Raw genomic sequence first — 23576 nt, 5'->3', positions numbered from 1 at the left:
TCAGGCTAGCTTTATTCCACACACGCAGCGTCTGGGTAAGACCTAATTGGAGTCAGCGACCAGCATCACACTATTCTTTTACAGTATGCCCAGAAAAACTGACTGAAAAAAAAAAATGCTTATTATTTGGCGAATCGATAGGAAGCCTTTGTGTGAGAGATGAAATGTATCCTGTTTAATTCACAATTGAATTATCTCATTTAACAATAATCATTTAATTCCAAAGAGCAAATCTCTAGATTCGATCAGCTGAGAATTGTAGCATGGATATGTTCACTCCATCGACACAAAGGAATTAGCCTGTACCCTACATGTACAGTGAATATTTATGACTGGATATTTCAGACTTAGCACAGTGTGAGCTGCACAATACCTCACAGTTGAAATATCACGCAAAAGCAAAGTAATAAAAACCTTAATTTTTTTTTTAAAGGATTTCTCCAGACATACTACACAGGATGTGGGCCATGAGTAGCAATTACTCTATGTGTATGCCATATGCAATCTTCCTTACACTTGCATCGTAACCTGGCAAGCTGACATGTCACGGTAAATTACTCAGGACAGATGCAATCATCAAAATGCACTTCTGGCACAAGTGGCAGCATCCCGCTGGTGTGATAAACAGCACTTTGCTTCAGCAATATCGAGCATCTCATTGATGGGAAGTTTCATTGCTGCTTTAGCACTGCCTGTTCCCGATGCTCGTTTACTAAAGGAAGGCATCTCACCTCAGAAACTTATTAAGGTCTCCATGCTTCATATACTCGAACACCATGATGAGCGGGTCGCCGTCCACACACACGCCGTAAAACTTCACGATGTGCTCATGCTGCAGGTTGGTGAGTAGCTCGGCTTCTCTCTGGAAGTCTTTTCTGGCGGCCAGAGTCGGATCTTTCAAGGTCTGTGAAAGAGAAACAACTGAATTAAATTTATGAAAAATGGAACAAAAAACTTCACTCTGATGCCTATCCTCAGGAAACACAGCAGAAGAGGCTGGAAAGCCTACAATAACTGCAGAGATTGTTCCCTGTGATTGTCTACAAACATAACTCACATTTTCACATGATGGGAGGCCAAATGAAAAAAATTAAACAGTATAAAATAATTGTGTTTCGTTGAATGTACATCTATGAGTCTAATTAATCTAATACAATTTTTAAAAATCACAGTAAAATAATTCCCCTTAGGCGAAATGTTCTTGCTCAGACATGCTAGCTAATGAGTTATAATTTTTGTAATAAAGGCATAATTATGTCAGTTTAATTTTGGGCAATTCGTGGGTGCAGAAGGACTGTCAAATGCAATGCTGACTTTGTTCAGACAAGTGGCTCGAATTAGATTTTTTGTCATATCCAATTTCTGTCTAAATAGCAAGAAAACCTATATGAAAAGTGGCGTAGTTAAGGGGTGGATTACAGGCTCCCTGAAATATTTTCCCGTTCCAAATACTCATTCGTGGATACAGTGTACATACAGTGTACAGCATCACTCAGATTCCATATGTAACCTCCCCAAACATCAAACGAACGCATTCCTGAGTTTGTTTAGTCACATTTTATTAGTTACCAGCTACTCTTGTGAGGAAAAGCATTAACCAAACAGAATCATGCATTTTTCCTGTTCCGGTTTGAACACCAGACCAGAACAGAGGGATATTGAGGTGACAGCCGATGAAGTTTGAGGGCTTTACTGCAGAACTAGAAAAAGAATTGCAGTCTGGTTTTATAAGATAAAATGTCATTTTGAATTCGGTCACTTGCAATGTGCAATGCGGACACTCGGTGTATGCATCAGATTTATGAATCAAATCATCTTCTTGTTTCTTGCTCTGCATACCTCACACTGTTTAAGAAAGAGAATGGCACAACCTAACTGTAACAGGAACACTCCACATTATCAACTGTGCATTCAGTTGATAATTTATTGATTACACCAGATTGCAAAGAATCTTTGGACAATAGTCCAGGTCATAGTGCTTTATGGATCCTATACATTTGGGCAGCAATAAATGTAAAAATACATCAGTGTAAGGTTTTATTTTTGGCATCTACATCAGACGATTTGCTTTGAACAAATGTTTTAAGATGGATAAATTTGTAGTTTTGGTATGAAGAAGCGAGACTGGGGCTAATTTCTTTCTAGCTCAGACTGTAGATTCATGAAGCATATCATTAATAGCCATGTCAGGTGATCACACAGAGTCAAACTCCCTCTAGTCTAGATATGACGTCCTCATCATGTCATGATATGAAGGCTGATATTTTTTTATCCCACTTCGCTGACACATCCGTAACACTTCATCAGCAGTGACTGAGAATGCGCATGTGACATACAGTCATGGGTGTAATGGTGTTAATGTAATAGTGCTTTTGTTTGAGCAAAAGGGTTACTTTCCTATTTACTGTGTTTGATATTGGGAGGAAACACAGCAGAACCTAGTAAAACATTAAGAATTTGGAAGATTTTTAAATTAGAACTCATGACTGTATTTGCCGTTAAGTGTGTGTGTGTGTGTGTGTGTGTGTGTGTGTGTGTGTGTGTGTGTGTAATAGTTTGCCCCACATCATTATTATTATTCCATCAGGATACAATGTACTGCGCAATCCTAATACTTTCATTGTTGAGATATTGATAGATATTACATGTAAGCCTTCCCATGTAGCATCATATTACTCCTCACTCACAGATAAACTCAACATTTTAATGTGACCCAACATGTATTCAATCTGGTCATAATCTGCTAAAGTAGGTTTAATATTCAGCACCTTAATACTCAAAGCACATGCATGATGTTATCACAGATCTGTGAAATAGCATCAGACACGGATATGCTGTTTTAATGACGCACCGCTATGCTTAGCATGAGTGCTCTGATTGGCTGCGAAGATCCTTAATAATCACCCAACCCTCCGATTTTCCCACTGCATTGCAGTGCTCATATGAATGAAATCTGAATGTGCCTTTTGAATTCTCTTTAATGACCTTGCAACATGTAGCAGTTACTGCGTAGGTTGATACGATTGCCTGATGAAGATAGGGTCCTCATGCTGCCACAAATGTTCCACCGATCCTCTGCAGACATTTAGTGAGACTCCTCAGTATAGCCTGCAGCTTCCTCCCACGCTCCATTACTCTGGGTATTGGATATTTCTTTCTGAGATATAATCCAATCAATTACACCATCCTTAAAAAATAGCTGGAGCTCAAACAGCACATGGGCCGATCTGACTGCTCGACGAGAAACTCTCTGAAATACGCCACGTGGATGTTCAGATGGAGAGTAGCGCTAACACTACAGATGGCTCACCACCCCCCCTGTCAGCGAATCTGTTAGCTTCCTGTAGCTCAGTGCCATGTCCTTAACAGTGTTCCTGCCCTGCATAACAGACACCCCATCAACGGTGACACTGCGGTGTGTACTGTCTGTCTGTAAATCTGTCTCACCCTCACGCCACAGTAAAGTACCTCGGAGGCAGAAGAGCACTCGTCTGTGAGTTTATCTTCATGCTATAATGGTTTTAATTCACTCAATTGAATCAAAAGAAAGAGTTCAGATACTGAGAGTGTGTGTTCAACATCATTACAGGTCCTAAAAAGCAGCCTGAAACCATATTATTGCTGGCACAACAAAATATAACCGTTAAGAAAACAGGACATCTGATGATATAACTTAGGTAATGGAAAGGATCGGCCCTGAAGGCTTCATTTTGACATGCAACTAAATTCACTGTATGGTCTACAAGACAAAGTAGTGATGCTTGACGAGATACTGTAGACTTGGACAAAGACACATGTCCCCTAAAACATGCAAAAATCAATATGACCAACAGACCTCTGTGCCTTCTAAAAAAGGCTAACGACCCAACATCCATCAAAATGCCTGAGCTATAAATTGGGGTGAAGTCTGACAGAAATGGTCCAGCGTTTCAGATACTCAGCCATTCCACAGTGAAAAATGAATTTGAATAGCTGCCACACAAGCTTTTACAGTCCCAAATTGAGGGCAAAATTGTGACCCACTCCTGAACACTGTAGAGCAAAAGGAAGTGTTCAAGTAAAGTGCCCAAGAGACCTGATATGTCACAACTAAAAACAACAGCCACTTCCTTCAACTGTTCTATTCAAATCTTTTTTAGCACTCACTTTTCATCCAGTCATTGGCTACCAATTCCCAATACCCACTGCTTTCCCAGTATGGAAGGATGAAGGCTAACTCATCCTATACCGAGTCAAGTGAAGCCAGCCAATGCATTTTTTTTTTCATTGATGTATCTCATTCAATGTCATAGAGTGGCTAAACACTCTTGGAGGAGAGTACTCTTTTGAATACATGACCTAATAGATGCCTGTGATTGGTGTTTTTGATTGTGACTCATGCCTACTTCTGTTCTGTATGTTCTGACAATGTTTTTAGATAACATTTGTAAACACTACTGCACCATATGTAAGTATTAATGCTAACATTTCCATTAGGCTTGTTTTTGTCTAACCTTTTTTTTAATATTGAGGGAACATTATTTTTGAATACTTACGGAACACTGTAATAACATTTTCTGTTAGCTGTAAAGAGGGCAAAACCTTAGACTGTGGAATCCCGTAGCAGTCCAACTGTACTATTAAATAATATCAAAATAAACTGTTGAAGATATGATAGAGACACAAAAAGGCTTGTGCTTTAAAAAAGAAAGAAAGAAGGAAGGAAAGAAAGAAACACCAGCTTTAGCATTGCTCCATTCATTAATTCATCTTCAGTGCTTTATCCTGCTCAGGGTCATGGTAGATCTGGAGGACACTGGGTGTAAAGTAGGAAAAGGCTGCTTTATGAATAAATATATTATTAAAAGCACCATGCAAATAAAATTCAAGTCGATATACTATGAGTTCAATGCAGGCAAACATTCACACCTGGGGTCAATTTACAGCCTCTATCTACCGACATGTTTTTGGGAGGTGGATGGAAACTGGAGTACCCAGCAGAAACTCACCCAGACATGGGGAAGTATTTGCTCTACTTTTAGGAAAAAAATAAAATAGCTCATTATAAACTGAGGTGAACAGAACAGGGTTGACTGAATAAGACGCTATGCACCTTGACGGCTACCAGCATCTTCTCCTTGGTAGGACTGAGGTTGTAGCACTCGGCCAGGAAGACTTTGCCAAAAGCACCTTCTCCTAGCTCCCGTTTAAGAACAATGTCCCTCCGCTTTACATGCTGGACATCTAGGAGAGAGAAAAAGTGAGGCAGAGACAATGTTTAATGAAAGATGTGTAGTCTTATGCCAGTAAAGAAACATATAACCTTATGCAGGAAGATAGAGGGACAGACAGACAGACAGAGAGACAAATTCGGATTCCAAGACTGACCATAATACCAAAGAACATTGCAGAATTTTACCAGCTTTGTTATCAATATCCATTTAAGAGCTCTTGCTAAGAATATTCACTGTTTACAAATTAGTAGTTGCCAATTCAAGCATGAGTATCTATGCATGTGTGTGATAGTGAGAATATGATGTATATGTGTGGGTGTGTTTTTCATGGTGTGTGAAAGGTCACTTCCTGTGCAGATGGAGCTCTGGAGGTTTCATTCACTCTTACAACTGGATGTGTTTTCTGCATTCCTCTGAGCTCCCTCAAAAAAAAAACCCTAAATGCAAATGAGAGTCAATTGTAAAAAGCCTCTTTAAACCATCTGTGAAAATTCACTTGGGGCCATTTAAGCATCGGCACTCAGTCATTTTCATCATATTGTTGGATATTAGCATTTCTAAGAAATGCACAACTATCCTCATGCATATGATCGACGCCTCTGGATATAAACATGTCCTCAAATATGACCTTCATTTATGAAACTGAAATGTGATGTCAAATTTTTGTTGTTTATTGTTTTTTTCTTCAGTTTCACCATAAGTAATGTAACTTTTCTCATTTTCTAGAAGTGATCTAAATCTATATTCAGTTGTTTCTAATCTGGAAATACCATGGGCAAGGGGGGCGGGGGCATGGTGGCTTAGTGGTTTGCACATTTGCCTCACAACTCCAGGGTTGGGGGCTCAATTCCCACCTCTGCCCTGTGTGTGTGGAGTTTGCATTTTCTCCCCATGCTTCTGGGATTTCCTCCAGGTACACCATTTTCCTCCCCCAGTGCAAAGACGTGTAGTAAGCTGATTGGCATCTCTAAATAGTCCATAGTGTGTGGGTGTGTGATTGTGCCCTGTGATGGCTTGGCACCCCATCCAGGGTGTTGCCTGCCTTGTGCCCCAAGTCCCCTAGGATAGGCTTCAAGTTCCCTGCAACCCTGTGTAGGAGAAGGAGTATGGAAAATGGATGGATGTATTAAACCACTATATATAATTCACTACACCATTTCCACAAACTGCTCATTTTAAATAACTACAAATCTTTATTTTGTGTGTCCAAAAAGCACAATATGTGCTGTTAAGAGTCTTCACACCAGAGCTGCCCGGCCCATTCACACACCATTTCCAAATTTAGATCAACCCGACAGATGGACTGTTTCCTTATAATATGTAGTATGAAGTACTTTGCCAAAAATCTTGCTCTGCATCTTAAGTCCATCACAAACTCCCTGTCCCTCTACATTATTCATTAAAATTCAATGCAATGTGTGAGTTTCCTGAAACTCTTTGTACGTAACCTTTTAAGCCAGTCATTAAGGCCTTAATTGTTGTCTGTATGACCTATTTCATCTCAGAACCAGCCAGAAGTTTTTCCTATCTGCCAGAAAATACTGTTCTTCACTGTTTTTTTCTGTATCAAAGCCAATAAAAAACATCTGCCACTTTCATGCACATGAATAATACCCATTTTTCCAATAGCGGGGCAATCTAACATAGCAGAAAGCCTCAGAAACAGATCTATATGAAATAACAATACAAACAATGCACCAGACAGCAGGACATAGTTGTTATTTTTATAAATGACTTCTGGAAATTTCTAAAAATTTGGAAGTTTATTGACAAACTGATGTAATGTACTGTAGTTAGCAGATGTCTCTAGAAAACATATCTTTTGAACACAAAGACCATGACCCAGTGATGATCTAAAGACAGCGGTAATCATGTTAAGGGGCTAAAATAGCAAGTTATTTATGTTGTTACAGTATCCGATGAAATGTCATTATAATACATATAGTGTATGACAGTCAGGGAAAACCTGTGGCTGAATTCTGGGAAACAGCTAAAATGTACAAACACAATTAAATACCTCAAATTGAAGAAAACATAAATATCTTTTCACTAAAACAACATGGAAATGTTTTTGCTTTACTTCACATTTGACTCGGCTTTGCTCCTGTAAAGATCATGTTAGGTAAGGAGTCAGTATCTAAAACCTTACTAGCTAAGTGTGATTTCCTTACATAGTGGACCTTCTACATTCTGACTGAGATATGTGCAAAACAAAAAAAAAAAACATACATATTTCAGATCAGGAAAATCATTAGAACTATACTGTATATTTCTACTATATACTGTAGAAGAAAGTGTCAAAATTGGACCAGGTGAAGGGTATTTCCAGGCTGTCACACATATATGATTACCAAGTACATGAATGTAGATGACTTTTGTTAGTTGCTGATTATCTTTGTATGTCTGTGCATCTGTATCCTACACAATATAGCTCATCATTAAAAATTCAGTGTAAGTTCAAACTCCTGAATTGGTAAAAAAAAAAAAAAAAAAGAGTCAGTGTTGTGACCTTCTCAGCTCTGTGCTTAGACTCTATTCTGTCTCACATGTAAAGCACTTTGGATAATAGCCTACTGGTTGCCAAATGCATAAAAATGTAAATGAGGCATTTCACATGAGATAAATGTACAATTGCTTTGTCCAATTCTGTGACAGATAATAAAGGTTATTGTTGTTGCTATTATAATTATAAAATTGATCTGGTTTTTATTAACATTTTAATTACCTTAATGATCGTCATGTCCTCACAAAAGTAACCAAAACTGCCACCAATTTCTTCGTTTTTGAATGTTTTATTAATGTTAATGTTCGCCAATGTTTTTGGCCCAGCAACATGCTGGGAAATTAACAAAGAAGGACTGTGAATTCTTCTGGCTTGTAAAATCAACAGTTACAGAGACTTTTGGAATATGCTCGCAAAAGTAACACATTTTCTTCACACCTCCACCTCCAAGTGGCTCATTAAAGTCTAAAATTGATCAATATTGGAAAATGAGTCTAGTTCAGACTTCAGTGTTAAATTAACACTTACCGAACACTCACAAATAGCTAGTATGGATGAAGATACTGTATAAACATGTACTGTATAGAATATATCATATGTGTGGTGACCTTGGACATTGCTGCATCAGATTTTATAATTCTATCACTACTTCTGGCTAAGACACATGCAAAAGAGAATAATATTTCTGATCAGGATGGATTGTAGTTTTCAGAAAAACAGTCATGTGAAAAAATAAGTACACCCCATGGAAATTGTTGTCTTTTTTGACATATTTGGAAAGCAAACATTTGATACTCTTTGAAACAGTGGCTATTAATAAAGTTGATACACTTTATCAAATGACACATAAAATTGACATTTTGTAGTAATTTTCATAATTTAAATGAACAAAAAACAACAACAAAACAAATCAATCACATGGAAAAAGTAAGTACACCCCTACATTTATCACACCATCATATCCATAAAATTAGAATCAGGTGTTGAAGATTGGGTGCCAGTGATTAGAACCTGCTTAGGGAGTGCAGGTGGAACCTGTCTTATTTATACCCCTCTCATATCTAGTGTCTGGTGTTCCCTTTGCTATTACGGTGTGTGGTGTCATCATATCAAGATCTAAAGAGTTCTATAAGGCCTTCAGAAAAAAAGGTTGTGGATTCCTATTAGTCTGACAAGAGATCTAAAATGATCTCAAATTATTTGAAATATGTCATTCCACTGTAAGGAAAATCATCTACAAGTGGTGCAGATTCCAGGACTGACTGTCCCAGCAAATTCAGCCCAAGAGCAGACCATCTGATGCAAAAAGAAGTCTCCAAGAACCCCAAAGTTTTATCACAGGATCTACTAGTAAGTCTTGCAACTGTTGTTGTCAAAGTGCATGCTTCTACAATCAGAAAGAGATTGCACAAATTTGACCTGTATGGGATGTGTGCCCTGAAAAAGCCTTTGCTGTCTAAAAAAACATTAAAGCAAGACTACAGTTTGCCAACGAGCATATGGGAAAAGACCAGGCCTTTTGGAATAATGTGCTCTGGACAGATGAATAGAGTTGTTTGGCCACAGTAACAGCAGACATGTTTGGTGCAGACCAAAGACAGCTTTTTAGGAGAACCACCTCATACCAACTGTGAAGCACGGTGGAAATGTTATGGTTTGGGGTTGCTTCACTGCCTCAGGGACTGGAGAGCTTGCATTCATTGATTCAACTATGAATTCTGCAACATATCAAAGAGTGCTTGAAGATAATGTGAGGCCATCTGTTCAAAAGTTGAAGTTGAACTGAAAGTGGACCTTTCAACAGGATAATGATCCCAAGCACACTAACAAATCCACCAAGGTATGGCTCAAAAAGAAGAAATGTAGGGTTATGTAATGGCCTAGTCAAAGCGCGGATTTGAATCCCATTGAACTGTTGTAGGGGGGGTTGAAAAGGCAGTACATGCGAGAAAGGCCTCAAACATTTTACAACTGCAATAATGTTGCATGGAAGAGTGGTCAAATATTCCAGCAAGCAGATGTCAGAGACTGGTGGACAATTATGCAAAACACCTACAAGAAGTTATTTCTGCTAAAGGGGGAAATACTAGCTTCTGAGGCCAAGGATGTACTTACCTTTTCCACAGAAGAATATCACATCTATTGATATTTCTGTTGAAGAAATGATTGAAAAAGCCGATTTTCCTTGTGGTTTTGTTCAAGTATATCAACTTAATTAATAGGCACTGTTTCAAAGATGATCAAATGTTTGCTTGTCCAAATATGTATTAAAAAAAAGCCAACAATATCGTTTTTTTTCCACACGACTGTACACATTGTACAAAATTGAAGGCCTCAGATTCCTGTTCTTGGCTAACAGGACTGGAACCCAATGTGGTCCTCTGCTGTTATAGCCCATCTGCCTCAAGGTTTAATGTGTGCATTCGGAAATTCTTTTCCTGCTCAACACAGTTATATAAGTGGGTATTTGAGTTACTATAGTCTTCCAGTCAGCATGAACCTGCTGTGCAACATTCTGTATAAATTCTAGAGAATTTTGTGCATGAAAAGACCATGAGATCATCAGTTTCTGAAATACTCAAACCATCCTGTCTGACACTAACATCCATGCCACGGTTAAAGTCACTGAGATCACATTTTTTCCTAATTCTGATGTTTGATGTGAACGTTAACTGAAGCTCTTGATTTGTATCTGCATGATTTTATGTATTGCACTGATGCCACAAGATTGGCGAATCGGATAATTGCATTCTTAAAAGTGTATAGCAGATGTACTTGTGTTCCTAATAAAGTTATTGGTGAGTGTAATGTGCGTCTATATACATTCACCGTCCACTTTATTAGGAACACCTGTGCACCCGCACATTCATACAATTATTTAAGCGGCCAATCATGTGGTAGCATTGCAATGTATAAAATCATGCAAGTACAGGTCAAGAACTTCAGCTAATGTTCACATCAAACATTAGAATGGGGAAAAAATGTGACTGTCACCATGGCATGGTTGTTGACACCAGACCGGCTGGTTTGACTATTTCAGAAACTGCTGATCTCCTGGGATTTTCACACGCAACAGTCTCTTGATTTTATATGCTAAAATGGCTGATTCCTCAAAACACATAAATTCTTTTCCTATACAGTAAAAAGCCATGCATTATTAATGAGAGAAGACAGAAACGTATCACAGCTGGGATTTTATCACAGCACAAAATCACCAAACTTTTGCACCAGACTAGTCCATCCTCAGCCAGAAACCCTACATGACTCGTCTCTCACGCCACCCTGTCAGAATTCTGACTTCCGCCCACAAATCTTTGACAACAGAGGGCGAACGCACTCGAGCTGTGAATAGCATCTCATAGCCGCTGTTATTGTGTTCATCATTCATGCACGGAGGATGTATGAGTCTAAGCAGAGAGACGCGAGGACGGGTCAAACCTCCACTTCTGCCTCAAATACCTAATTTATATTCACTTATTTGATCATTAAGTGGTCGACTGGCTTTGTCCCGTCCTCTGAAAGAGCCATTTTACAACACACCTGACAGCACAGAGCTGGAATGGTGGCCTTAACCTTCCTTTCTGGCATCCCTGATCCCGTTCAGAACACACACTGCACACTTCCAAAGATTTGAAGGCAATATAATACCCGAATCAGTATAATAATTACACCAAATTAGATGATAAAACACATTTTTTTTGTACTGTATGTGTGCTGTTTATTAAAGAACAACTCATCACAGCACCATTACTGACTGGATGTTATCACTTTCTTATTTTGTTCACTGTGTAGCTGTAATGAGGTCAAGTGCACTCTAGATCATAGCAGTTGTACAATTATAATTCCTAACAGTAGACTTTCTGTGGCGAGGTCCACATTTATTTGGATTCAATTCATCCACATGTACTGATGTCTTTGTCCTCTTGTCTTTACTAATAGTCCTTCTGAAATGTTACCTTGAATAACAGGTTGAGAATAACAGACAGTCCATATGGACAGGCCGGTTATCATGAAAACAAAAATAATCACTGTGTACCAAATTATCTCCATTCAACGATTGGGATGTGGTGAATTTTATTAAGTTTGATTTTTTTTTTTTTAAATTTAAATCATATTCTTCTTATCAGGTCAACTCTGTCTGTAAACTCAGTTTCGCAGAACATGCAGGATTTTCTTTGAGAACTGAGTTTCCGAGTTGTCAGTAAGAAAACATGACGGAATCAAAGTATACAATGTGCGTAATTGAAGGTAAATTTGTTGAAATCGAAAGATTACACATTTCAGAAGCTGATTTCAGTTATTATGTGTTTGGTATATGCAGCAAGTTATTGAAATACAAGCAAATTGCTTAATGTCTTTGTCAGGCATTTTTGTTTACAATAAAACAAGCGAACTTCCTGCACAAAATATGATTGCATTGTACAATTACTATATAATATGTAATTTTTGTAGTTAATTAAGAGAAGATACACCGCCACCAAAGTGACTTGAACGCGTCTGATGTCGTAATTACCGTATGACTTCCCAACTCATAAATACGAACTTCCCATGAGGACTTGAATGCACCATTACTCACAAATATCTTGCGACATAATGCTCAGTTGTGCATACTCTGAACTTACCAAGCCTGTTTGTTCACATTATCACTACTCTGGTTTTTGACTTTGATTGTTTCCTGGGTTCTATATTTTGGTTTTGCTACATTTGTGCTGTTAGCTGATTTCCTGACCTCTGCCTGTTTTGTCTGCTGATTGTTTAATAAACCTCTCTAATTGCATCTGCATCCATCTCAGCCACTTATCTCTGAAACTTCTAGATAAAAGGCAACAAGGATATAAAGAATATAATGAAACAACATTTCCAAAGGTTCCTTTCCAAAACATTCGTTTTTATCTTGGGCTTCAATTAATGGCAGAAAGCCTGTTAGTCTGATTTTAATCCTTTTTTTTTTTTTTTTTTTCTTTTCAAAATTGTCTACTTTTAAAGTGATTTCTGATCTTCAGCCTTCTAATCTTCTTCCAGAATGAAAAGTCCTCCTGGTATTTTTAAACCTACTTGGGCTTTATAGTGTGAGATGGTAAGTGATGTAATTGGATGACTGATTCAGGCAACAGATGGGAGGGGAAAAAAGCCAAGAGAGATACAAGCACTTTACTTGACTGTATAGATGGAGGGTGAGCTTGTGGACCTCTGACAAATGCAAAAATGCTTTCATAATGTAACATGTACAAATGACTACAACTGGAATGACGGAGAAAAGATTCCTGTCTGTTGGCTTCCTCAAGTGTCAGCTAATTGCAATATGTCCAAATGTCTTTGTGTCACATGATAATGACATTTTTTCATTGGCTAGGAGTTAGGGTTGCACAGTATACTGGTATTACGGTAGTATTGAGATACTAAAGCTTCAAAATACCACCGATGCCACTGTATTTTTTAAACGGTAGTATCTTTAATACGGTAGTACCATAAGTAATGTTGCATGTACACTTAATTTAACCTAAATTCTTTACCTTAATCTTTAAAGAAATCCTGTTTGCTAGTAAGTGAGCTAACGTTATGCTAACCATTGTGTGTAAATAATAAAATTAGCCAAAGCGAACTAACATTATGCTAACCACTGCGTGTAAATATTTAAATTAGTCGAAGCAAGCTAGCGTTATTCTAACCGCTGTGTGTAAATACTCAAATTAGACATGTTTGGTAGTAAGCAAGCTAACGTTTACAATTTTATGAATCTTTTTGTAGTTAATTTACAAATTCAGTTATTTATCCCTAATGATGTGTTCATTCTTAGTAATTTGTGGACACTTTCCATGTGCATAATTTCATTGCTCTATGGAACAATATGTAGATGAAATCTGAGGCACATTGAATTAGTTGCTTGCCAATTGTATGATTGTTCTTTCCATTTGCATGAGTTTTTTCCAATAGCCAGTTATTCATTCTCATGTTTATGGTATCGTGACAACCCTGCTAGGAGTAAAACAGCTTAGGATGTATGGACACTTCCAATAAAAAAAATTACATGTGATTAGCTTTGTTTTCAAAATCTGCCATAAAGTTGCATCATGTCTGTTTATACTCCTTGAATAGTCTTATGAAAATCAATCCAGTTTATTTTAATGCTACTTTCTTATAATACGCCCTCAAATGCTGATTGATTCCTAGCAACATTAACAATTAATAATTAACACTTATTAAATATTCGGTCTGTTATAGAAGGTCCCATATGACACACAGTTGAGCCCCTCGGGTCTGGCCTCAGGCAAAACATGAAAAATGAAGCTCCACACAGATGCAGAGAACTCAGTGCCTGGATCTTGGCAGTGCTGTTTCTCTCTCTCTCTCTCTCTCTCTCTCTCTCTCTCACTCTTTCTTTTTTATATTTATTATATTTATTTTCTACAGGTGTGAAATGGAAATGGCTAAAATTAATGGCAAACTTCCATGTTTTTTTAGTACTGTGTTTTTGTAGTATATTTCCCAGAAGCTGTTGTGTCTATATTCCACCTCTGCCTGTTTATGATTTGACCATGAATATAAACATGCCTCTTTTACCCATGTCTGTCTGTGCATTGATGTTTGCAAGGGATCCTGACAATGGTTCTTGGATAAGCCCAAATAAACCAGTTACATTTAGAGAAGTCTATACAAATTTTTCACGTCAGGTGGTATGTTATGTCTGTTCTGAAAACATCAAAGAAAAATTAATGACTGTTTACTGTTTTCTAATTTGTCTGGACTGAAGAGATGAAAACGGCCATATCTGTAATGAGAAAGCTGTGTCTAAGGAAACCAGACATCCAGAACAAAAATTCATTTCAACTTTGTACCATGGAGACTCAGTATGGAGTCAAATAAATGACACCTGACTGACAAGTTGGAAATATTTTTTGCTCAAAGAAGCTTGCTACAGCATATAAGTGTGTTTATGACACATCCTGATGATGTTTTGACTAGTGCATTCATGACAGCTGGGAACTCTATATTTTCAGAACTTCTTATTTCCCACCTCACAGTGTTCCTGAAACCTCACAGTACACTAGTGCTTTTTTGGCCCTTGTATGAATATAAAAAGCTCCTGAGTAGATTTTAAAATGCCAGAAAATACCTGTTAGTACTTTATTTAAGGAATAAAACATGATGGGGTGCGCTGTCATAGGAAAATAATCAATGACAGAGTGGTTTGATGCTGTTTTCACCCTGAAGTTGATTATTTTCAGCACCTATAACAGCACATCTTGATTGGTTTTATTCTTTTTACACCACAGCAATTTTCCAACGCTAAGGTGTTTTTTTTCCTACTTATTAAAGGCCAAAGCATCATACTTTTTTATCCATTTATAGTTACATCGAATGCCATGGAATACCACAAAACAAATTGTTAGCAACCTGTTTTTACTTGTGCTTTACATAGCCTCTCCGTTTTTCTCTTGAAGTGAATACGGGAACAAAAATGCAGCTTGTGTTGTTGTAGAGAAACCACAAACCCCTGCAACCTGAAGAAATTTAGATATCGGAAAAGTTATAGCTTTACAAAAGAATAATGACACATCATACTTTTTATCTATTTATAGTAACATCTAAGTTCCTCTTCCCTCATCAGCCTCTTTTAAAATAATAATAATAATAATAATAATAATAATAATAATAATAATAATAAGACCAAAATGCAGTTTGTTACAAAGAAATCACAAAGCCACCTTGAAGCATTCCTTGTATCAACCCTAAAGTTACAGCTTTCCCTCTGACTGTTTCGACACTAGAGATTCCTTCTAATAATAATGAATAAAATAATAAACATCTCTTTATGTCACCATATAAATTATTGCACATTTAACTCCATTTATACGGAGCGTCCACCATATAAGTCCATGTGTTAGTTGCTGCTATAGAAATGATAATGTTAGAATCAGCAGATTAATATAAACCATGTTAAGCTGTGTTGTTTTAGAAAATTAATTAAAGAGAATCTATTATGGCCCTTTTTTCCAAGATGTAATATAAGTCTCAGGTGTCCCCAGAAAGTGCCTGTGAAGTTTCAGCTCACAGTACACCATGTATCATTTATTATACCATGCTGTAAATGCCCCTTTTTTGGTGGAAGCAAAAACATGCTTTTTTCATGTGTGTCTCTTTAAATGTAAGTGAGCTGCTGCTCCCCGCCCCCTTTCCAGAAGAGGGCTGTGCCTTTACAGCTCGTGCTTCAGATACTAAGGCAACAATATAGTTGGGTCAAAGTACACCTTGTTTGCAAGCAATCAATGAAGACCAGAGACGGGGGTTTGTGCAGGAAGTAAGTCTGGAATTACTGACGACTCATTTCAGGCTGTTCAGAATTGGTTCCTTCATTTGGGAGACAATAACTGTGAACTTTGAGTTTTAAGAATTTGCAGACATTTTACATTCACAAACGGCTATATAACACTACATGAAAGGTAATATTTGAAAAACGCATTAAAGGGGCACTTTTTGACCACATTTGACCACAGAGAATGAAGAATTAAATGGAATTAAATTAGCTGTGCTATAATTATTTTCAAAAAGGGGATGTAGACTGTAGCTTACAGTAATTCCCCATTAATAGCACGTTAATGCTCTGACATCCTGACTAGGAATTATTCTTAGCTGGTGGGCTATTTGGCAGTTGGAAACTTCTGTTTTGACTTTCTCATAAGATTACTTATTAGAAGTCCTTTTTCAAAGCCACAATACATACAACATAGGTGCATACAACTACATCCATAATGTTATTTCTTGCCAAACATGGAATATCACATGGGCAAAATTCTTTGTGAAACTCTTATAAAAGAAGATCTTATTACAAGAAAACCGGAACATGAATTTTAGAACATTAAAACCTAACCTTCTAATAATGAAGAAATTCTAATGATGTTTTCTGTTGGAAAAACATAAGGAGTTTGTGATATGCTGTCAGGTGAACCCTGGAATTGACAAGAAACTCAGCTTCCCAGGACAGCTTCCCAGGAATGCAAATATGGCCACCATGGACTACACTTCCCAATACCCAAGGACTTTGTCACGTTCACATTCATCTGATTTCTAATCACACCCATCTGAACACAATCAACTCCACACAGTATATAAGGACTCCAGTTCCACACTCACACTGCAATTAATGCTTGGTGTGTAGATACTTGAACTTACCAAGCCTTTAAGTCTGTGTACTGTTATTCTGGTTTTGACTGGCTTTTGCCCAAGTATTGATGTTTTGTTTATCTCCTGGCCATTTCCTGTTTTCAGATAACATTTTGAACACCATTTTGGATTTGTTTGCCAGCCCCTATAAAAAAACCTCAAACTGTATTTGCATCTGTCTTCACCTAGATCTCAAGACGTATGCTTTCTACTGGCTTTAGTACTAACAGCTTGGTTAACCAGTTAGATGCTAGCTAGCTAGTTTAATTAACTGGGATTGTATGTACCAAATGACCACCAATGCCTTACCTCTTCTGTTTGGAATAATATTTTAACATGCTGTTTATTTCAAATAAAAGTATTGAAATCTTACAGTTCTCAGGAACTACTGTTATGTTGTTTCAATGAATTATAGCTCATTCAGCAGTGTGTTTATTACATCCATCCATCCATTTTCTGTACCGCCTATCCTTACTGGGTCACGGGAACCTGGAGTCTATCCCAGGAAGCATGGGGCACAAGGTGGGGAACACCCTGTACAGGATGCTAATCCATCACAGGGCACAATCCACAAACATTCACACACCCACTCATGCACTATGGATACTTTTATGGACACGCCAATCAGCCTACAATGCATGTCTTTGGACTTTAGGAGGAAACCGGAGTACCCGTTGGAACCCCCGAAGCACGAGGAGAACATGCCGGGCTGTGGCAGGAATCGAACCCCAACCCTGGAGGTGTGAGGCAAACGTGTTAACCACTAAGCCACTGTGCCCCCAGGTGTTTATTCTTACAAGGTAATTTGGCAAGAGCACTCTCTCTAGGAAAAAACAAACAGCTTTAGTCTAAAAGAATGATCATCATAGATAGAGCTCCAAGTAAAAAAAAAAACTTGTCCCACAAAATCCGGATGAAAATATTGCTTCACAGATAACGCACTTTATCACCATATGAAACATATTGTGTGTTTTGAGCCAAGTCAAAAAACAGATTGAACCAAATGTGTTTCTAATTTTAAACAGCAGTCTAACAGACCTTCTGAAATCAAGAGACAGAAGACTAAAAATGTGTGCATTCCTTTTAAGAAAGTGTCATTGAAATATCACACCCTCATTTTGATGAGGGTTTACATGCAATGGCCAGGAGCCATAAAGTATTTATACAATGTATAATGAATAGTGTGTTAATTTATTCATGAGAGCTTAATCTGAATTTCTCTTCCTTCTCTCCGAGATCTCCACATGGCCATCACAGTGCTCACAGTGAACAGACCGCTGCAGTGTGCTGGGAATATCAATGTGTGTGTGTGTGTGTGTGTGTGTGTGTGTGTGTGTGTGTGTGTGTTGTTTGCAAGAAAAAAGGAATGTGTCTCTGTCAATGAACAGACTTCCTTTTACTGTTTGTATTTGTGACAAACATCAAAAAAGGATTTATGTGGCAATAGGACAACGTGTTCTGATTTATTTGAAAGGATTTAAATGAAGAATCTACATTAGAATCAGGACTACAGATGCGTAGGCCACTGGGACTCAGCAAAGCAAAAAATAAATCTTAGCAACGCCACTGATCAAAAGAGCAGCCAAGAACCTCCATTTGGACAACAATAGGGCGGTATTTGTGTCAGTACAATTTGCACTGAGAGCAGGACTGTGCCATCCATGAGGCATCTATTTTCAATAGGAGAGACTTCAGCTTATCGAAGCCAAGCTTCCTCCATGTCCTACATATGGTAGTTTAGTAATGACACTATACATTGGTGTAATAACTAGGGCAAATGCCCACAAATGTCTACATCGAGGCGTGTTTTTTGACCTTTAGAAAGCCAAATGCAAACAGCAGCTGTGTGCAGATTTTAGTGGAAGGGAATAATGAAGATTAAAGTATTCTCCTACAGTACTGTGCAAAAGACTTGAGTCACATGGAAAGAAATGCTGTAAAGTGAATGTGCCTTCAAAAATAATGAAATGTATTTAAAAAAAAAAAACAAATCAGCAATGAACTGAACGTCAATATTTTTATCTTTAAAAATGCATCAGTAGTCTCAGGTACACCTAATAAAGTTTTATGAAAACATTGCCTGTTATATTTTAAGCACCTTGGAGAACCTTCCATAGTTCTTCTGGAGACTTGCTTCTGGCCATACTTGCTTCTGTTTTTTTTTTTTTTTTTTTTTTTTTTCAGGTAATCCCGGACAGCCAGCATTCCCAGAATAACAAAATAAACAAAGGGACAAATGATAGAAGAGTACATTTTGCATTGTTTGAACAAAAGGTCTAGTTAATGGCAAGTGCAGCAGTTCTGTTTATGATGCTTGCTATTCAGAGAGATGATTACAGTCTTGAAACAACTACAACCCCAATTCCGAAAAGTTGGGACAGTATGGAAAATGCTAATAAAAACAAAGAGGAGTGAGTTGTAAATGTACTTTGACTTGTATTTTAACAACAACAAAAAAAAAACATATAAAGACAAGTTATTTGATATTTTACCTGAGTAACTGCATAATTTTTTGAGGGTAAACATTTATTTTGAAATTGATGCATGCAATATGTTCCACAAAGATGGGACAGGGGCAATTTAGGACTAATAGCAATGTGATAAGTTGAAATAAGAAGTTGGTGTGAAACAGTTGAGGCAATCGTCTAATCATTGTATATAAGGAGCCTCCAAAAAGGCCTAGTCCTTCAAGCGCAAGGATGGGTCCATGCTCATCAATCTGCCAACAGATGAGTCAGAGAATAATCCAACACTTTGAGAACAACATTCCCCAAAGAGAAATCGGTAGGATTTTGGGCATTTCACCTTCTACTGTGTAAAATATCATTAAAAGATTCAAGGAATCCGGTCAAATCTCAGTGCGTAAAGGGCAAGGCCCAAAACCATTTCTGAATGCACGTGATCTCTGATCCCTCAGATGTCACTGTCTTAAAAACCGTCATGAGTCTGTAATGGATATCCTGACATTCGCTCAGGAATACTTTGGTAAACCTTTTTCAGTCAACACCATTCGCCGCTGCATCCACAGATGCAAGTTAAGACTTTACTATGCACAGCAGAAGCCATACATCAACACTGTCCAGAAGCACTGTGTTGCATCTGAGATGGACAGTAGCACAGTGGAATGGTGTTTTGTGGTCTGACGCGTCAACATTTCAAATAGTTTTTGGATAAAACAGCCGTCACATTCTCTGGGCCAAAGAGGAAAAGGACCACCCAAGCTGTTATTAACGTCGGATCCAAAAGCCAGCGTCTGTCATGGTATAGGGCTGTGTCAGTGCCCATGGCATGGGTAACTTGCACATCTGTGAGGGCAGAAAGATATGTACACATTTTGGAACAACATATGCTGCCATCCAGAGCAGGACAATGCCAAACCACATTCTGTCTGGATTAGGAGCACATGGTTGCATAAGCAGAGAGTGCAGGTGCGAGCATGGCCTGCATGCAGTCCTGACCTGTCTCCAATTGAGAATGTGTGGTGCAATATGAAGCTCAAAATAAGGCAATGAAGCCTTACAGTACAGTTGCGCAGCTGAAGAAATGCATAATGGATGAATGGGGGAAAATTCCGCTGGCTAAACTGAACCAACTGGTGTCTTCACTCAGTGACCAAACACTTAATGAGTGTTATTAAAAGTTATTACACAGTGGTAAACAGTCGACTGTCCCAAATTTTTTGGAGAGTGTTGCAGTCCTCAGATTTGATATGAGTGTATATTTTCAAAAATAAATGAAATCCACAAAGTAAAACATTAAATAATGTGTTTGTAATGTGTTTTCAGTATAGTTCCGGGTGAATAGAATTTTCAAATGAGTCTTTATTTATTTATTTTTTTGCATTTTCCATACTGTTCCACCTTTTTCAGAAGTGGGGTTATAAATAAAAATATAGGAAGCATGAATAGTGTTGCCTTAATGTCTTTCAATAAAAGATAAATGAAGTGTGTCTGTTCCTGACATACATACTGTAGTAGTTTTATGAATACACTATGAGACCTCCTGAAGTAGAATTTGTTTTGGCCGCATCATTCAGTATCATGACCAGCCATGACCATCACTTAACAGTAGCAAAAACTTTTAATGACCTGAAGATGTTCTCTGTAATGTGTTTGTACACTGGAAATTTAGCACTTCACTCAGAATTAACTGAGTTATACATTTGGACAGAGAAATGAAATTGCTGTGTAGCTGACTTACGGGTGGTCGGTTTGTTACAGTTGTGTCCATGCCGGAAGTACTGATGGTTCTCCAGCACAGGAATACGGCTCATTCCGATCACCACAGCATCAGGACCAGCGTCCAGAGTACAGGGCGTGATGATTCCATGATTAACGTGATGAAGTGGACTGGCAGAGTCTTCCTCCCCACTGATCACTGCTACAGGACCTGCAGGCAGAAGGCAGAAGAGTTAAAACAAATTTCAGAAGGACACTGAAGACAATAAAGTATGTGATAGTGGCAAGCAAAGAATAAAATATGATGTTGCATGTCTCTATAGGAAAATAATTAACAATGGAATGGAGTGACAGTTTGACACAATTTGACAGTCATTACAATTTTTTATTTATTAATGAAGAACATCATACATGCTGTATTTTCCCTTTATAATTACATTTAATCTTGTGGAATAGCCACGAAATAAATTAGTATCACTTTTTAGTATTACATATTAGTATCAGCAGCTACAAATACCCTAACTAGCCTTTCTTTTCTCTGTCTCGTGTAGTTAATAAGATGAAACACAGCTGGTCATGTTACAAAGAAAACCTCAAAGGAAAATCCTTCATCCTTCCAGCTTCTGCAAACCTAAAGCTACAGCTTTACATTTAACTAGTACAAAGTACTGACACTCGAGACTCTTTCCAAAATGCACCTTCTAAATCCAATACGCACATTTTTAAATCCATTGATTTAGACTTTAGATTTTATTGTCACATCACAATTTACAAAGTTTACCCATTTTTAAAAAAGTACATATAAAAAATGAGTGAAATTCTAATGTTACAAATAAAGCAGTCAGTTAAAATAGATCTAGGTAATATTATGCATGGTAGAGAAGTGTGTATAATAAATAAAATACAATGTGTGTATAATGTATAAAATATAAGATACACACACACACACACACACACACACACACACACACACACACACACATATATATATATATATATATATATATATATATATATATATATATATATATATATATATATATATATTTCAGTATATAATAATAGTAATAATAATAATACAATTTATTATTTTTTATTGTTATTATTACTACTATTATTAATAATAATTATTATTGTTGTTATTATTAACATTAAGTGTGTATTGTAGAAATTATAGAATGAAGACGTTAATATAAAGTCTTTCGGATTAGACATTAAACTGAGGTCCTGTCTCTCTGTGGTCATTAAAAATCCCAGGACACTTATAGTAAAAGAGTAGGCATATAACCCCAGTGTCCTGGCCAAATTCCTTAATTGGCTTTTCTATCATGGTCCCCTAATAATCTCCATCCCTGAATTGGCTATATCACTCTCCTCTCCTCTCCACTAAGAGCTGGTGTGTGGTGGGTGTTCTGGCACACTATGGCTGCTGTCGCATCATCGAGGTGGATGCTACACACTGGAGGTGATTGACAAGATCCCCCCATACAATGTAAAGCATTTTGAGTGCCTAGAAAAGCGCTATATAAATCTAAGGAATTATTATTATTATTATTATTACAAAGCTTGCAGCCAGAACTGCTGACAGGACTGTAAATTAATTTAAATCTTCTGACCAATCAGAATCAAAAATTCAACACTACTGTGATATAATCTGAAATATTCTATGGTTAGGTTATGATGGTACACTCTCTCTCTCTCTCTCTCTCTCTCTCTCTCTCTCTCTCTCTCTCTCTCTCTTACAAATATTCTTCAAGATGGCTGTTTTTTCAGAGAGAAAATCAGAGTTGATTTACAAAAAATGTCCCAGAAGATAAATAATGCAATGCCTGCATACACTGCTGCATATGTTGTTTAACTGTTGTTGATTTTGTTATGTGTTGTGTTTAATGTTGTTGTTTTTCAAAAAAATATGAAATCCCCTGATTTTTTTATTCTCTTCCAGCCTTTTATACAGTAGCTGTTAAGCAGCTTTAACCTCAAGTGAAATTTGGACCTGGTCCTTGTAAGCTGACAGTTTTCCCTCAAAAACATACTGCAGTGATTTGACTGCCTAGTTGGTTGACTATCTTTTTCATGGACCACACTGAGATTGAGAGTGAGTTTAAATGGAAAGTCCTCTACTCCTTTGCCACACTTATTCTGTGGCCTTTATAGCACCAAAAGCCTTCAAACCATTTGAAAGATTTCCATGCAATCTGTAGCCAAGAGGCACATGTTGATTCGTGCAAACCCACTGGTTCTCATCTATGTTTACTGCTAAGCACAACTGTAAATTGCAGCTTCTTCACAGGGGACAATATAACCATGGTGAGGCAAACCAATTACAGAAACATAACTGGAGAATAAAAATTTTTTAATCAATTTTGCCCACTGACTTTTTGTTGCCTGCTTTGCTTTATGAAAAAAAAAGATGGTATAAATTGATACAGATGAAAAAAAAACAACTGGATATTAATAAGTGGTATAAGGCAATATTCAATGGCTCTTACAGTGTACAGTAAGTACTTTTAATTTGTT

General features: G+C 37.4%; 1 protein-coding gene across 2 annotated transcripts in view; it reads right to left on the bottom strand.

Moving 5' to 3' along the window:
• ntrk3b (neurotrophic tyrosine kinase, receptor, type 3b) overlaps positions 1–23576 on the bottom strand; it is a 140959-nt gene that overhangs the window by 8711 nt on the left and 108672 nt on the right. Inside the window, exons 12-15 of one of the 2 annotated variants that reach the window (XM_047157999.2) lie at positions 21079–21267; positions 18977–19030; positions 5093–5223; positions 732–904 (exon numbers count right to left, since the gene is read on the bottom strand). In XM_047157999.2, the coding sequence (XP_047013955.1) occupies positions 732–904; positions 5093–5223; positions 18977–19030; positions 21079–21267 (547 nt within the window). The remainder of the gene's footprint in view (positions 1–731; positions 905–5092; positions 5224–18976; positions 19031–21078; positions 21268–23576) is intronic. The other variant, XM_017477360.3, reaches the window with a different exon arrangement.

Source organism: Ictalurus punctatus, chromosome 10, assembly GCF_001660625.3.
Source record: "Ictalurus punctatus breed USDA103 chromosome 10, Coco_2.0, whole genome shotgun sequence".
NCBI classification, from domain to species: domain Eukaryota; kingdom Metazoa; phylum Chordata; class Actinopteri; order Siluriformes; family Ictaluridae; genus Ictalurus; species Ictalurus punctatus.
The sequence above is the reverse complement of the archived record's forward strand: the minus strand, read 5'-3'. Positions and strand labels throughout refer to the sequence as shown.